This window comes from Tursiops truncatus, chromosome 13 (assembly GCF_011762595.2).
Source record: "Tursiops truncatus isolate mTurTru1 chromosome 13, mTurTru1.mat.Y, whole genome shotgun sequence".
NCBI lineage: Eukaryota > Metazoa > Chordata > Mammalia > Artiodactyla > Delphinidae > Tursiops > Tursiops truncatus.
The window spans coordinates 13,905,009-13,921,732 of record NC_047046.1 but is presented as its reverse complement, the minus strand read 5'-3'; the positions used below and the strand labels follow the sequence as shown (position 1 = coordinate 13,921,732).

The 16,724-nt window shown below is 51.4% G+C and overlaps 1 protein-coding gene and 1 long non-coding RNA gene across 3 annotated transcripts; one reads left to right on the top strand and one right to left on the bottom strand.

Moving 5' to 3' along the window:
- Window positions 1-2,101: 2,101 nt before the first annotated feature.
- TBX3 (T-box transcription factor 3) lies at window positions 2,102-15,847 on the bottom strand. Of its 2 annotated transcripts, XM_033836956.2 has the most exons (8): window positions 14,946-15,847; window positions 13,011-13,278; window positions 12,040-12,099; window positions 11,631-11,777; window positions 9,600-9,676; window positions 8,110-8,267; window positions 5,987-6,663; window positions 2,102-4,147 (listed from the first exon to the last, which is right to left on the bottom strand). In XM_033836956.2, the coding sequence occupies exons 1-8, from the start codon at window positions 15,332-15,334 to the stop codon at window positions 3,686-3,688; spliced, it is 2,238 nt and encodes a 745-aa protein (XP_033692847.1). In that variant the 5' UTR covers window positions 15,335-15,847; the 3' UTR covers window positions 2,102-3,685. The 2 variants fall into 2 exon arrangements, with proteins under 2 accessions (XP_033692847.1, XP_033692848.1); XM_033836957.2 differs by lacking the exon at window positions 12,040-12,099.
- LOC141276145 (uncharacterized) lies at window positions 15,139-15,929 on the top strand. Its single transcript, XR_012325191.1, has 2 exons — window positions 15,139-15,270; window positions 15,843-15,929. It is a non-coding gene; the product is annotated as an uncharacterized lncRNA (long non-coding RNA).
- The last annotated feature ends 795 nt before the right edge of the window (window positions 15,930-16,724 follow it).

Here is a 16,724-nt window from a genome sequence, read left to right as displayed (position 1 = left end):
CTTCTTCCGACGTTGGGGTGAGAGGTGGGGGGTGGCGCGGGGGGCAGAGGAGGAGGGGAGCCTGGACTGGGGTTGGCGAGGATGAGAAGGGGCAAAGGTGAGACGTCCCAGCTCCGGAACCCGGGAGGCACTGGGGAGCCGAGCAAGCGGCGGCCACCGGGGCGCGTTCGCGAGCCAGACAGATAGGTGGCACTCGAAGCTCGGGGAAAAAAAAAGGCGAAGGCGCCGGCCCCAAGTGGCCTCCGCGGCGGCCGCCGCCACCATAAAGCCCGCGGCGAGATTGCGACCGGCGCCAGGTGAGTAATAGGCAACGAAATCCAGAGAGATTGCGAGCCGCTCACCCCCAGTCCATCAGCGCCACCAGAGTTACTCATTAACATCACTATATACAAATAAGATACACGGGAGATTTAAAAAAAAAAAAAAAGGCAAGCACTGGGAGAGGCTAGATACATGTCTGAGCACCGTCCCAGAATTTGGGGGTGAGGTGGGGAGGAGGTGAGCAAATCTGGACCGTGAAAGAAGAGCATTCCTGCCCTCCTTGAGGTTGAGGCTGTTTTCGCCCCCCCATCCCCCACCCCCCGGCTCGGGGAGAGCGCTGCCGAGCACCCCGAGCCGACTGCCACCTTCCCGGGGAGCAGGCACCGCGCGTAATCGTTGGGCCAACAACCAGTCCCAGTCGGCTGCGGCCGCTGCGCGTAGGGCGCACGCCCGGGAAATCTTCGGACCCTCCGGGGAGCTAGCGCCCCAAAGATCCCCAAGCCTTGCAAAGCTCCCCCCCACCCCTCACCTCCGACCCTGAATGTTTTCCCTCCCACCCCGGGAGACAGCGCAGGAGAGGCTATGGGGCTCCCCACGTGCCTGGTTGGAGATGGAAGGGGCTATGCCCCCCTCTCCAAAAGGTCTCGACCTCTATCCCCTTCCAAGTACAGCATGAGGGCGGGGAGGGGGGGGTCCTCCTTGTCGGCTATTCAAGGGGCCCGAAGGTGACAGGGACTTGGGGCCGGGCTGGCGGGCTCCAGGGAAGGGGAGGGAGGGCGGCAGCCGCCAGGCAGGCTCCGGCTGCGTCCTCAAGTCAAGGCCCCTGGGGCAAGCAAAGGCCTGGAGAACCTTCCCGTCCTCCCTAAATCCCCCCCCGCCCCCAACACACACACACACACACACCTCCGAGGCGAGGCTGGGGTGGGGAGGGCAGGAGACCAAAGACTGTCATGGCCTCACCATTTTTTATTGAATGTTTCAAAGATAAATCGAACTTCAAAAGGCAACTCCCCAAACAGCCTGGAGGCTGGTTGGAGGGAAGAACTGGAGGAGGGTGTCAGCCTCCTGGGTGACTTTTCCCTCGGAGGGGGTCAACTATGCGCCCTGGAATTACCTTTCCCTTGCGGGGAAAACTGCCCTCCTCCCTCCCGTGACGCAAAGTTTGCGCAGAGCTGGCCGCGCTTCGCACGCACAATTCGGGCTGAGGCCTCTGAGGGGTGTCTTGGGTCAGCCTGGTCCAATCTGAGACACCGGGGACTACAGGGGGGCGTTCGATTTCGTCCCCTTCTCCTGCAGCTTGGAGGGCTGCTGCCTTGCCAAGCCGGGGCTGGCCACGAGGAGATTCTGCTAGTTTTTGTTTGTTTGTTCGTTTTTGTTTTGTTGTTTTTTGCACACTGGGGCAGGGAGAAATTGACTTCAATTTCCCATATCGACGTGCAAAGGGAGAGCGAGCCTAAAACGAAAACGTTCGGATTCGTGCGGGCAACACTGACTTAGGGAGCGAGCATTCTTTTTCCATTAAAACTTAAGTATCTGAAATTGCTATTCTATCCAATTCTAATCAGCCCCCCTTCCGTCTCTCGTTTTGCTTCCTAATTTAAAGGAAAAGTAATTTCAGATTGAAACCGCTCCCTTCGCCGCCGCCGCCGCCGCCACCGCCGAGTAAGGGACTTTTGTTTTTAGTTTTGTAACTTGAGTGACATCTCATTTTGGTTCAGTGGGGGCGGTCTTAATTATTTAAAGGCAAAGAGAAGGGGCTAAAGGAAGCCAGGAGAGAAAGAGGCCCACTCTCCACTTTCAGTAAAGTTCCCTAAAGAAAGCACTTAACACGAGGCCCAAAGACATTTCAATAAAAATTTATTGAAATTTCAATGATATTTTAAAGAGAGGGGGCAAAAATACAGAAAACCAAAGAACTCATCAACAATTATAACACAAAATATACCTTCATGAATATTTGTCTTTAAACCAGCTCTCAGCACCTGACTTTTGAACTGTGAATATATATCTCTATAGGCACCAATTCAAAACACCATCAACACTGAAGACAGTAAGTAGTCAATTCCACTTTGTTTTGAAGAAATCAGACTAGCAAATACAAAAGAAAAATCATGAAGTCAAACCACAGCCTCCACACTCCCCACCCCACCCGCAAGCAACCTCAGAACCACTCTTAGGGATTTCAGGTGGGGCTGGGAAGCAGCCCCACCGCCCCAAGTTTTGGTAAAATAGGCAATAGCACTTTTCCCCACTTTTGGACATTAAAAAATTTTTTTTTCTTTGCAGACGACTCTTTTGAAAAGTGTGTCGGTGTCGGTGCAGAAAGTGTGTTTTCTACTTTTAAAAGCGATCCTGTGACCTTGAAATAAAACTGACTATAGGAAAACAAAACCACAAAACCTGACAGCTGCAATCCTATTTACAGAGAGCTATGTACAATGTCAATAAATTAAAGTTTAATTTTTCGAGCATTCATATTCCACCTATTTACAAGAGTTATCAAATAATTACATAAATACTTTGTCTAATAGTCTCGTTTCTTCTTTATTATTTTTTAAAACCTTGTTATTGCATATACAGGAAAGAGAAAGAACTGTCAGAGGGACGACATGAATCCTGCTACAGAGCTTAGATAAAATAAATTCATTTTTGGTGTTTTCCCCACCCCCTTCCCTTTAAATCATCCCCCTTGGGGTTGTCGAGAATCGAGGAAAAGGGTAAGGGGTAATGTCCTTTTCTCTCTAAAAGCAAGCATTCAAAAATAAAACCCACAAATACATTACTGTGGAACATGCAAAAAGAGACCTATAGCTCTTAAAACATCACAAGAATATTAAAAAGACACAGATTTCCTTAATAGAGACTAAACAAGGATGGCAGGGACTTCCCTCCCCAAACAATGCTACCCAGTAATTTATTTAGAACTGATACGCAGGTCACTAGAAAGTTTTTAATCTTCACAAACAGAATCATATTAATGTATCCATTTGTCCCCGGTACTTTTTTTTTCAATTTTATTTGTTTCCACTTGACACGGTGAAGGAAAAAAATATATATATATAAATCTGCACTGGGGGAGCTTTTCAACCCCTCCCCTCCTGGGGCCTGGCTACCTCGATCTTCCCACAGCTTCCAGACCAGCCTCGAAGGAGGTGCTCCGGCCGCCAAGGCATTGACTCCCACCCCCAAGAGCTCAGTGCAACCGACGTTTCTGAGCCAGATCCCGGATGTATAAACCACGCCAAGAAGAAAGGGCTTGTTTCTAGCGCATTCTCTCCAGGGAGTCCGGCACCCCTGCCCAGACAGGGCTTCACAAAGAAGGGCTGACCTCACTGCACGCCCGTGGTTTATTTGACATCCAACAAAGTGCACTGCAGACTGGACTGGACTGGACTGGAATGAAGAGACTTTTCTGGGGAGGGGTTTACGGGGATGCGCTGCGGGACCTGTCGGGCTTGGCTTCCAAGCCGCTGACCAGCCGCTGTATGTTCTGCAGTTCGCTGGTGGCCGCCTCCTTCTCCGGGCAGAGTTTGGGCGACAAGGACACGGAGCTGGAGGAGAGCGTGGAGGAGCGGCTGTTGAGTTCCGAGCCTGAGTCCACGGCCACCGAGGCCGGGCTGGCGGCCAGGGCGGCGGCCTTGCCATCGAGGGGCCCCGGGGCTGCGGCCATGGACGGCAGGGCGGTGGTGAGCAGGCTGCTGCTGTCCGGCACCGGCACGGGGATGGAGTAGGGGCTGTAGCGCAGCCGCGGGCGCATGGTGTTCAGGTTCAGGAACGGGTGGCGGTGCACGGAACTGGAGGCCGCTGCCGAGGAGGCGGCCGCCGCCGCGGCCATGTACGTGTAGGGATAAGGGAACAGGCTTCCGAAAGGCGACATGGCCAGGCCCTGGGCGAGGAAGAGAAGGCAGGGGCAGAAGAGTCAGGGCCCAGGCTCTGCGCAGTGGGGAGGAGCCAACCTCATCCCCCACCCCTCCCCCACCCGTCCCCACCTTGGGTGAGTCCTTCACCTCTCTCCCTGGGGGGTAGAGAGCAGGACACTCAAGCTTATGTGTCTAGGTCTAAATCTGAGCTGTGTCAACCTAGGCCAAAGTATTCCCTCCCTGTGCCTCAGCTTTCTTATATGGCAAAACCAGGGAAAAGTTTAGTAATTCGCATACTTCTGGGGGACTTTGTGGGTATGAAATGAGCTGCTGCCTGCAATACACTTCACACAGGGTGCCTGGCCAATAGGACGGTTGGAAATTCTCCCATCAGAGTCAGTTGTTCCACCTGTTAAATGGGGCTACAGACAGTCTACCCCACAAAAGTAGCTGGGTGAAAACCAGAGGGCATAAAATATTGGACATGAATTTTTTTTCATTCTTGTCGCTCCACCCCTCCGTCCTCCTACTCCAGTCTAGAAGTTTTAAAAAAAAAAATCTAGGGAAGATCCTTAAGCAAAAGGAAAACGGGGGTGGGCAGGATGGAGGGGGAAAGAGTAAAGGGTGTTTGCTATGAACCAAGAAATCACATAGCCCCAGATACGCTGGTGTTACAGGTGGAGAGACCGAGTTAAGGTAGGCCCCGGGTGCAGGAATTCACTCAGCTAGCAAGTGGCAGAAGCAGAATAAAAATCCGGGGACCCTGGCCCGGGTTAGTTCTCTCTGACCCACTGCCTTGGATACTATTAGTACCTGTCTGCCCAGGCAGGTCCTCGCCCGCCTATCACCTGCCCACCAATGACAGGAGGGTCTCCAGAAAGGGCTAGCACAGGAGATGGGAGGGATGGAGGAAGGGCAGAAGCCAGCCCTTTTCTCAGTCCCCTCCTCTTTCCAGAGGGGGAGGCCAGGCCTGCCTCTTGGCTCAGGGAAGGGAGATGAATGCGCTCAGACAAAACAAAAGGCAAGGGCATGCAGAAAACCCCATAGAACCTTTTCACCGGGGTTCAGAGCACTTTCAGCAGCCTGAGACTTCTCCCCAGCTGCTGGAGCCCCAACACAGCTGTCTGATCCATACACAGGCCGCTAAGCCTGCCACAGACCCAGCCTGTCCTTCTCTGACATTTCCCACGTGTGCACAAGCCATTAACCCTTTGGGGAACAGGCTGGCCTGCAAGGGGTGGGGGAGCAGGAAAATAGCTTCATATTGGAGGTTCAAGAATCAACTCTTCCCCAGGGAGTCACTTCCCTTACCAGGTCATGGTCTCTCCCTCCTCTAAGTCTTGGGGGAGGGTTGGCTGTGAAACATTTAAGAGACATTTCAACTCTGAAGCTAAAATCATAGCCTCTGGAAAAGGCCCTGGAATCTGACTGACTGCCTGGGGTAGAGTCTCAGGTCCACCACCTACCAGCTGTGTGTCCTCGGATAAGTTACTCAACATCTCTGATCTCTGTCCTTTCATCTAGAAGGTGGAGGTGATCATAGGATCACTTAAGTCAGAATAGATCGAGTACTTAGAAGAGCACCCGGCACAAAGTAAGCGCTGTGTAGAGTTATTATCTGTTATTACCATCTAGTTACTCTGCTAGAAATAGCCCTTAACTTAGAAAAAAATTTTTTTAAGTTTTGGTGGGGAGTGTGAGGTTATGATGAATCAATAAGTCTTACACCTAGTAATAATAATGATGATGATAATAATAATTATTATTATTGAAAGCTTCTAGGCAGGGGGACTGGGTGAGTGTCTGGAATCTAAGGACAGGCAAACGAGAGTCAACGAGGGGCCGGAGAGGCGGTTGATAAATACCTGAGAGGCCAGGACGTGCTGCTGGAGGTGGAAGGGCAGGGTGGCCGCGGACGCCCCCGACAGTCCCTGCGCCGCGGCAGCCGAGGCCATGGCCGTAGAATCCAGGCCCGAGACGCCAGTGGAGGCCCCGGACACGGTGGCCAGCAGGGGCCCCATGCCGGCGGCCATGCTGGAGAAGGCACCCCCCATGGCGAACTGGCCGGGGTGCAGGAAGAGCGGGTGCCCGTTGAAGAACTGCTGGCCGGCCAGGCCGGGGGCGAAGCCGAGGCCGGGCAGGGGGCCCTGGCCCAGGTGCGCGGCGGCCGCGTCCGTCTGCACGGTGAGCGGCGCGAAGGCCTCCTTGCCCGGCAGCGCGCGCGCCTCCTCGGCCTTGGAAGGGGCTGCGCCCTCGCGGCCCGGGCTCCGGCGCTCCTCGGCTCCCAGGCCGCGGGTGCTGGACGAGATGGTGGCCGGGCTGTGGCGCGAGTCGGGCGACGCCTTGTCCAGCCGCCCGCTGTCCCGGGGCCGGCCGCCGGGCTCGGCTACGAAGAGGTGCGCCTTGACCGCCGGGCTGCCCTTGTCCCGGCACGGATCCTCCGACGTGGTGGTGGAGATTTTGGCCGCGTCGCAGGCCTCCGGGCCGTGCTCCTCTTTGCTCTCGGCCTCGGCATCGCTCTCACCCTCGCTGGGACACAGATCTGCCATAGGAGGGAAACAAAAGCCAAGCAGAAGGGCGTTAGCTCTGAAACCCGGGCCAGCAGAATTCCAGTTCCCCACTTTGAATCCCAGCTCAGCCACTTCGCAGCTGTGTAACCCCAGGAAGCCCCTTAACCTCTCTGCGCCTCAGTTTTCTCATCTGCAAAGTGGGAGTGATGATACCGCAAATTTTAGTGGAAGGATGCAACAAGCTAGGAACGAATTTCCAGTATGTAGATAGAGCGGCACCCCTCCGTCCATGGATCCTTCCCCAAATGGGTAGTGAATTTTACTATTTTACACAAGTGAGGACTGAGCTCCTACCAGGTCAGACAAAGCCTTTACTGGCCTTTTCCCCCATTCGATTGCACATTCAGTTTTTAAAAATCAAAACTGACTTACAATAAAACTCACTGCGGGAACACCTTCCAGTTACCCTCTCTTTGTTCCCTGAGTGATTGAGAGCAGCCCCTTCCACAAATTTGTGGATTTCTCTCAGAAGGATTTGTTTGGAGAGAACCCTGACATTTGAATTGGTAGTGGCAGAATTGAACACTCCTCCCCCAACACGCGTGCACACACACACACACACACTCCACTGAGCCTTCTCTGTTTCTCCTGTCTCTGCAGACAGAGATGGGTGATAAGCGGCCCACTCACTGCCTGAAGACAATCACGGATTCTCTTTTGCTCTCACCACACCCTCTGTGGGTGTCCTACCAGAAAAAAAAAAAAAAAGAAAAAGGGATCCCGTTTTGTGTTTAAAGCTTGAATGGATTGAAGACATAAAGAACTCTCATTTTATTTCACTTAAAAAACAGGTCTCTTCCTATTGAGAGCATGTGTGTCTTTCCAAATAAATAGTTCTTGCTCTTTAAACACAGGAAACCAACTGGGGATTTGAACAGCTCCTCCTCTCCCACCCCTGCCCTCCCCAACCCAGATTCTCAGTGCTTCATCTTCTCTCACAGGTCCATGGTGGCCCTACCGCTGGATTTCTCTTGGTCACCTTCCCTGTTCCAGGTGGCAGAAAATCCCCTGACTCCTCCCACCCCCAGCCTAACACATTTTAACCTAGAGTTTGAAGATAGAGTGAAAAAAAGTCAGCTGCTGCTTGGTTGGAGGGGTGGGGTGGGGGAGTGTGGGAAAAAGAAAGAGAGAGAGAGGGATGCTCCAGGCGCCCACCCAGAGGGAATACAGGAGCTGGGACCACTCCTTCCTCCCTGCCAACTCAGTGTCTGGGCGAAAGGGGTCTGAGCTCTCAGAGGAACTTAGGGAAGGGGGACACACCTGATCACCCTTTGTGAGATCTGGCTCCTGTTTACAAACTTCTAGAAGGATCTGAAGCTTCGGAGGGGTCAGGTTCCCTGGTGGGCGCCCCCAGCCCCCAACTCTTCAGGCTTCCAAGAGCTGGAGAAATCTGAGAAATCAGAGGTGGCCAGACTTACCTTTGAGGTTGGATGTCCCTACGGTGGAGACGGCCGGAGAGGAGGACTGAGCGAAGCAGCTGAAGGAAGCCTGCTCACTGGAGGACTCGTCGGAGGTGCCGTTCTCCTTTTTGTGTCTGTCGTCGAACACCCTCATGGACTGCAGGGTGAGCTGCTTTCTGTGGCAGAAGCCCACACACACCCAGCGTTACACATCAGAACAGGATTTTCCCCTCGGGCGGCCTCACCCTCTCCAAAGAGGCGCACACACCGCCCAGGGGGACGGGAGGGGGAAAGAAGGCTCTGGGTGTATTTATTCAAGACCAGAGGGATTCATTAGGGAAGGGGTATTGGCTGGGGCAGTGAAATCTTGTTTAAAAGTAAAGAGCAACTTCGGGCCTCACTGGTTCCAGTTCTCACACCTCCCCAGGAGTTACCGATTGCTCCTTTGGGAGCTGCAGGTCCAGGTGATGGCAAGATAATGTCTTCATGAGGGGCAGGACCGTACCTGGTGACCCTGAGCCACTAGATATCAGGTTGGGCCATCTCATGATCATGCATTTGTACCTGGATTTCCCTACCCTCAGAGTTCAACGGGAAGGCAGGAGGGGTTTGAGTCTTTGTTCTTGTGAATTAGACATGAATTATGATGTCATCTTATGAAATAAACCATGATATGAAAAAAAAAAAAGTAAAGAGCAAGACGGGAGATTGGAGCCAGCCAGAGACAGCTGAGCAGCCTGCCTCACAGACTGAGGGGAACAGAGGACTCAAAGCAGTGAACACAAAGGGCGGACCAACTCCGCACGGGTTGCTAAGATTGGGAAGAAGTGGTTATTTCATGGTGCACTTTACTGTAATCGGTTCACCAACACATTAATTGGACTTAAAAAAATCTATTTTGATGTGAGAAATTATTTCTTAATGCCCAGTCCCTCCCCCAGGGGATAGGTTAAAAATTGGGGCTGATTTTCTGGATTTTCGAAATTCTTTGAATGCGGGTGGGGGAGGGGAGAGCTTCTTTTATATACCAGCCAGCTGTCTGCTTAATACAGAATGATACATGTCCCCACAGAAGGAGGGGGCCATAGATGTCTCCAGGGGCTTCAGTTCTGTCTGAGGGTATTTGCCAGACAAGACTGCAAAAATTCCAAGGCATTTTGTGAATGGCTCAGTCCTTTCCTGGGACCTGCCCAGGATGAACTTAAACTAATTAGAAATTAATAGGCATCTGCATATAATCTGTATTCCTGATACTTTTCTTGCAGAGACATCTTTCTATGGGGTGGCCTAGGTAACTTCCTTTAAGGTAACATGGAAGAGGCAGAGAAAGTGGTGTACCGACATCGGTAAGCTCTTGGTCGAGGGGCATCAGACTGTTTTCCACCCTTCCCCCGCCCTTCCCCCACCCTTCTCAAGGTAAGTGTCTGCATTCCACTTCTAACAGTTGAGTGTCGGGACCTAGACAAGCGATCTTCTAAATTATCTGAGAAACAACCGTCTCAGCTCACCTTTTTTCTCTCCTGCCATTTCCAGTGTCCCGGAAACCTTTTGCAAAAGGGTTGTTGTCTATTTTTAACTGAGTTATCTAGAGAAGGAGACACAAGCAAGAAAGAGACACTGGCTTCATTTTCTAGAATGTTCTGGGAGTGTCTCCCCCAACTCATTAATCTACTAGAAATCTGACTTCCAACCACCGGAGGAGAAGTCATTTGGATAGGCCAGGTTGAAGAGAAAGAGAGAGGGGAACACAGAAGAAGTTTGGAGGGGGCCAGGAGGAAAACCAAAGCAAACTGTGTCATGGCTGGCATCTCCCATTGGAGGCCAAACCAGGGATTCCAGGCTGAAATGATCCTGCCTGGGCAGCCAACAGCCTGGCCTTAGAAATGGAAAGGCTGTCAAGGGGCAACCTGTAGATCTAAAAATTATGCTTTCCTTTAGATTTTTTATACAGTGCAATGATCATAAAATATGTTATGGTAGATTTCCTGCCCCCAAACACACGCACAAACATACACACAGCACATCCTCCAACCTTTTCTGTAAATCTAATAAAATCATTTATGGGGTTTCACTACCCTTGTGCTGGAGTGGACTTGATTTTTTTTGCTGGGTGTCGGGGGAGCGTGTTTCAGGAATTACGATATTGACAATTATAGATTTAGAAGGACCGAATGACCACTGGAAACATTTGTTTTCATTTATATGCCCTGCCACCGCCATTAGGTGGCGAAGGCCCATGGCCGCTTTGATCAAAAATGCTATCTTTTATTATTCCGTTAACAACTTAGATTCACAGCATTCTGGGTCTAGAGGGTGCGTGCATTTTTACACGCTGAGGAAAAATAGTATGGAATCTTTCAAATCCCTTCCCTGCGGTGGGGTCGGGGATGGGGATGATGTATACAGAGTTCGCTAGAGGTGGGAAAAGGGCCCCTTGGACGGATTCTTGTTCTTGGAATAAATCCTGCCTGCACTTCTTGCAGGGAGAGGAGGTCCTGATGTCCTAGTCTCCAGACCAAGGAAGCAGACCTGGAACACCCCCATCAGCGGGCCACAGAGGACCCACCCATAGTGAGAGTGAATTCAAAATGTAGGGCGGCGTCGTCTAGTGAGCTGGCCTGGCACTGAGGTCCAGGGTTCAGAAGTTGAAGGGCAGAGGTCCTCAGGTGCCCCCCACCCCCCTACCCCCCGCCCCCCTTAACTGCCTGCTAACAGCCAAGCTGGCGCCTGGTGAACCCGCAGCAAGACTCACTTTTCTCTGTGTCTCTCTGTGCACACGCCCATGACCTTCGGGCCACCATAGCGTTACATACCAGGTGCTGCCTGCTGTTCCATTTGGGGGTACTCGTAATCCCCGGCCTCAGGCCCAGGGAGAAAAAAACCCTTCAAATGAAGTGGTGACTTTGGTCATCTCATCTCAAAAGCCTCAGACAACTCAATTAGCATGACCCTGTGATCAGAGTAGGTTTTTCCAAACACACACACACACACACACACACACACCATAAAAAACACAGCAGCGTAAAAGGTAATAAAAACCAGACCAGCTACTCGGGATTTCTGGCTAGGGGAGAAAATCTGGTCTCTGCTGGGACTCTCCTCCCAAGATCCCGAATGGCTTTTGCCTTCAATTTTAGCTGGTTCCTTTCGAACCTGATTTCTCGACCCTTCTTCCCGAAGGGGAAGAGGATGAACCTTGAAACCAACAGGAGAAAGCCCTGGGTCGGGTGGGGCAGGCAACGGTAAGGACGGGTGGTTACAGGAGCTTCTCAATGGCAAAGTTAGTGTGGCATTTTTTTCCACTCAGCATTGGATTCCTAGCTGGTCAAGTTTTTTTTTTTTTTTTTTTCCTTCTGCCTCTGCAGTGTGCCAGTGCCCCTTCCCCGCAAAACTCCAGTGAAGGTCAAATCACAAAAGAAAAATCAGAGTCCCATCCCAATGCTCTTGTAACTTTCTTATCCTCTCCCCAGAGCAGCTTACAGGGGGGAGGGGAAGTGGGTGTTAATATCACGATTAAAAAGAAAAGCGACTTCGGTTACCTTATCATTCTGGTATGCGGTCACAGCGATGAATTCGGTTTCCGGGAACAAGTACGTCCGAAAAGTACTATAAGGAAGTTTTAAGATGTCATTGGCCCTCACAATGTGGAAGCGAGGCTGGTATTTATGCATGGAGTTCAGTATAGTCTGCAGGGGCCGGAAGAGGAGAGACACACATCACAAGAGGATTTAGTGGGAAGAACAGGACCCTAGGACCCCTGTCAGGCCGACGTCTACCCCACCGAAGGGCACCACGCTTGTACCGAGCCCACCTCCTTGGAGTACCTCTGTGGGAACATTCAGCTCCCCACGTAATCTTCTGGAGAATCCAAATTGCTCCTCAATTTCCAAAGGGTCCTCCCCCACCCTCACCATCTAAGGTTGATTCGTACCTTGAACCCTAGCCTACCTGAGTACCAAAACTATAATTCCCCTGCCACGTTGCTTGATCACTTGGGAAGGCCAAAGTCTTAAAAGATAGAGAAAAACATGCATTTTAATTTACAAAATGATTCAGTCTTTTAAGTGCCCACTAATTGATGAGCCCAATCCACTTAAAGCCCTGAAAGGCTGAACTCTAGAGAGGAATATTTATGTCTTAATCAAATCAAGGGCTTCAAATGCAATTCCTGCCCCCTGAAGATATTTCCGCGCCATTCACGTCTTCCTGGGCCTAATCTTTCTGCTTATTCCTCACTTATCACTCTGTTTATTTTATTGAAATGTTGGGGAGGCGTAGGGGCAGGGGGCAAAAGGTCCTTTGCTTGACTTTTACAAGCAATCTAAGTCTCCTGAAAGTTTCTAGGAACTCCCTCCCTGAATCCATACATATACTCCCAACACACATGCAATTTTTGTACTGGGAAATCTCTGTCTCATTTCCAGTAAACCTGACTTTCACCTAAGCCCAGTTCTTTTTTAGTCCAAGGGAAGAACATCTTTCAAAATCTGTATTCACACCCTCTCACCAACAGAGTCAAGACTTCGAACCTTAAAACTCCCCTAAGCAACAATATGGCTGGTTTCAAAACAGAAGTTTGATATCGTAAAACAAATCCCTTACGAACGTCTACCTTTGACACTGATTTTACGTCTTCACGATTGCTTTTTAACTTCCCTGTCAGGTCAAACAGTTACCGAGACCTGGACTTGCCACAGAACGTGAGCCTCACTTCTTTCAGAATGCCAGGCCTTCCATTATCTGAAGAGAAACACCCTGGAATTCTCTCTCCATCTCTGTTTGCGGATCGAGCAAGTTTGCTATGCTTGGCAACTGAGAGCGAGGGAGAAACTCTTTGATTTTACATGGAAGGTGGAAGCACTGCCTTTGCTAGAGAGAAGAAAGAGAAAATTTTGTCCAAGGGAAGCAGTGAAACTTACAAATCCGTGTTTGTCCGAAATGTTGTTGGTGAGTTTCAGTTTGTGGAAAGTGACAACTTTGGACATCCACTGTTCCCCGGTGGCAGGGCTGTCCGGGTGAATGTACATTCTCTTTGGCATTTCAGGGTCAGCCTTTCCCGCCACCATCCACCGAGAATTGTGAAATTTATACCGACAGTCATCTGCAGCGATAATGTCCATCAACAAAATATATTTGGCTTTTTTATCCAGCCCTGAACACCTTACTTTAAATGGAGGAAACATTCGCCTACGAGGGGAGAGAAGAGAGAGGAAAAAAAGAAAAAAAATATCACTCAGTTTCCCGGGTTTGAGCTTCTACCTAAAATATTTAAATCAAATTTAAAACTTTCGATTACATTTGATGAGCTTGTGCCATTCAGAGTAGGGCGACTGGATGCAAAGTTGTTTCCTTCCACAACAGAAGGATTAAATATGCTCAAATGGCTCTATTTTAAATGTCCCAAGATTCAAAACGAATGAATTGTGGCACTGGATTTCTCCACATCATCTAATAATTTCTTTGTAATTTTTGTGGTCTCTTGTATGACTTCATAGATTGCCCTCCTGAGAGGGAAATTCCTGCCTCTGCCTTTTCCTCTGCCTTTTTTTCTGGGTGTCTATTTGTAAACAGTTTGGGTAGGATTTTAGTCAAGTTCAGTCAGTCGAGGTAGAATTTTCCACTACCCATTGATGAGAAAATGTTAAACGTATCAAGAAAAGAAATGTCAAGTTGCACCCCTCCCTGCTGTGGAACAGCAGTCCCGCTGCTGGCGAAATGAAACTGTACTTTGGTGAGTTCTCAAAACGAATTCTGTAGATTGGGGTGGACGCCCAGGCCTGATCACCAGCCTGACTATCGCGCCGCTAACCACATTCTCCCCACTGCTCGGGGCCAGTCCAAAACGGCAAGACTCCACCACCAAATTGCTTTTTACTTTCCAGAGGCGTTGGCATTCTGTACTTTTGACTTAAAAGGGAGCAGAGAGCGGGTCGCTGTGAAACTGCCTGTGTGTCTTCTGGGAGGATTTTATGGCAAACTTTGGCCTCATTTGGCTTGGAAAGACACAGAAAACTAAAGACCTGAAGAGAGGGATTTTCTTTTTATTCCTTCAACTTTATGCCTTGGTAGACTTCGATGCCATTTTAAAAAAAATCAGTGATTTTAAGTGACAGGCACGTATTGGTCAGGCAAGGACCTCTAAACGTTATGTAAAATGTGGTTGATAATATTCACACATGAAACAGCAGTATGGGGCTTCCTACTGGCTCCTTGGGTCTGCAAACATAATCTTAATTAGTCAAAATTGCCTATTGAACTCTCCCTCGATTACAGACACACGAAGCAGTATGGACAAACCCCAAATGCCCTTCGGTTTCTCTCTGACGCTGGCAGGGGCAGGCTCAGGCCCCCTGCAGACCCAGAGGCTAGGCTGGAGGGCAGAAAAGGCAGGGCAGCTCCTTCCAGGCCTCCTGCTACCACACAAACAAAAAGGGCTGTAAGTGTTTCTCTCCGACAGCAAAATGAACCAGACAAAAATACAACATCTACAAAGACACAAGGATGTTCCAGAAAGGTTTGAAACACTCAACTGCCTGCAGTGGGGTGCTTTTCTTTCTTCCTGCAGAGATGTCTGGGCAGCACTGAAAAAATTCTACCTATCCTGTACGGAACCCGGGATGCAGACCCAGGTAGGAAAAACGGCCGGCTGCAGACGCCCAGGTAAGCTGAAATCTCCTACCACAGGGGCAGGGCCCGGGGAGGTCTCTGTACACAGTCCTGGTACACAGTTCCGGGGGAACTGTGTTTGCCTCTAAGCCGGAATAACTGGCAAACCGACCGTTCTGGGAGGCGAGAGAGAAAAGGAGGAAAGAAACCTTCAGTAGTTGGGGGGAGGGGGCCCGCCGCTTGCTTACCTTCCCGACTTGGTAATGACCATCTCCGTGCCCCGCTTGTGGAACTGATCCCAAAGTTCTTTGGCCTCGAGGTGCACCTTGGGGTCATCCTCCACTTCTTCTTCCGGCTCCATGGTCTTCAGAGGCCTCAGATGTGTCTGCGGCCCCAGGGACGAGAAAGGGATGCCGGTCTCGGCCGCCCCCACCAATTGATCCATGATCGGCTTGGCCAGGGCGCCGGGCAGCGAGAGCGCCGCCGCGCCGTTGGGCGGCAGAGTCAGCGCGGGGAAGAAGGGCGGCTGGTGACCCAGCACCGCGCTCATGGCGAAGTCCGGCGCCCGGTGAGGTAGGAACGGATGGTAGGCCATGCTTGTCCCAGGGATGACCGGATCTCTCATGGAGAGGCTCATCCACTCCAGGCGGGGCGCTGGGCTCCAGCCGGGGACGAGTCCGCAGCTGCTGTTCTGTTTTGTTTTTGTTTTTTAACAGCAGCGCATAGTTTGGAGGGGGGGAAAAAAACCGAAAGAACAAAAAAGGGGGGGATCACAACTAAAGCACCTCAAAGTGAGGGGAGGGGGAAGTGTCTTTTCGGGAGGGGAATGCCGCTTTTAAAGAGGGCAAGGCGAGAAATCAGGAGACATAGTCGCTCGGATGACTGTCCTTGTGTCTTGCGTTTTCAAAAAGCCGCTCCTGGAAGTCGGTTGACGAGGCGAGAGGAACGAGCAGGGTCTGGACTCGTGCCGGAGCCCTGCTGCTTGGCTCGAAATAGACACGCCAGCCCTCGGTCCCGGCAGTCCCCCTCCAGCCCCCAGTTCTTTGTTGTAAATGCGAACAGTTCTCCTAGGAGACTTTTTACCTTTTCTTCTCCTTCTTCTTCCCCCGCCCCCCTATCTCTCTGCCTCTCCCTCTGGCTCGCAGGAGGCGTCTGCAGTTGCGCTAGACCGGCTTGAACTGCGAGCGAGAGAGCGGAAAAAGTCTCCCTCCTTTAAAAAAAAAAAACAACAACTCTGATTGAAGCCCTCTTCTACCAGCGCTATCAAAACTTGAACTGCAAACGGGCTTCCGTTCGCCCTCCTCCTCCTTCCTCCGCTCCGAGCCTGGTGTCTGGGTTTCAATCCGAATCTTGGTGTGCTCTTCTCCCGCGCCTCTCTTCCTTGTCCTAAAACGTGAGCGAATTCGCTTCCTAAATCTGCGTCCAGACGCGCAGGGCAGGGAGGATTTAGGGGGGAGGAGGGGAATGAAAAGAAGGGAGAGAGAGAGAGAGGGAGAGAGAGAGAGAGAGAGAGAGGAGAGAGAGACAGAGTGGGAGAGGGAGCGCGAGGAGAGGGAGGGAGCGAGAGAAAGCCAGAGAGAGCTCCTCGCCACCCTCCTCCGCCTCTAGAATTCCCCGGGCGTCTGCTCGGCGGTCTAGAAGGTCGGGCTCTGCTGTGGGCTGCGGAGAGCCGGAGGCCTCTTGATTGGCTCTTTGACGCTTTCGGACCAATTGTGTTGCTGCATAGGCGTGGTTTTCACAGGTCGAGTGCTGGGGGATAGAGCCGAGTTATAAAAAGAAGGTGTCGGAAACTGTAACGTCGCAGCGCCGCATCGGTACTACTGCCTGTCCTGTGAATATGTCAACATGATCAGAGGGAGGGCGGGGAGCCACTGGGGAGCGCGCGCACCGAGTCGCCTCTAGGTGGCTTATCGAGAGATCGCTGCAGCCTCAGAGCTCGCCCGCTCTGGCTCAGCCCACGTCTGAAATGCCCCAGTCATCCAGCCCGGGATAGAGGGAGGAGGCCGGGCAAGGAGCACGGGGGAGGG

Bases quoted from the DNA above. Each gene is read 5' to 3' on its own strand.
- TBX3 (XM_033836956.2), bottom strand. From the start codon at position 15,334: ATGAGCCTCTCCATGAGAGATCCGGTCATCCCTGGGACAAGCATGGCC. The intron at 12,100-13,010 runs GTAAGTTTCACT...CTATCTTTTAAG, and splicing joins TTTCGGACAAACACGGATTT to ACTTTGGCCTTCCCAAGTGA. The intron at 4,148-5,986 runs GTATTTATCAAC...TTCCTCGCCCAG, and splicing joins AGCACGTCCTGGCCTCTCAG to GGCCTGGCCATGTCGCCTTT.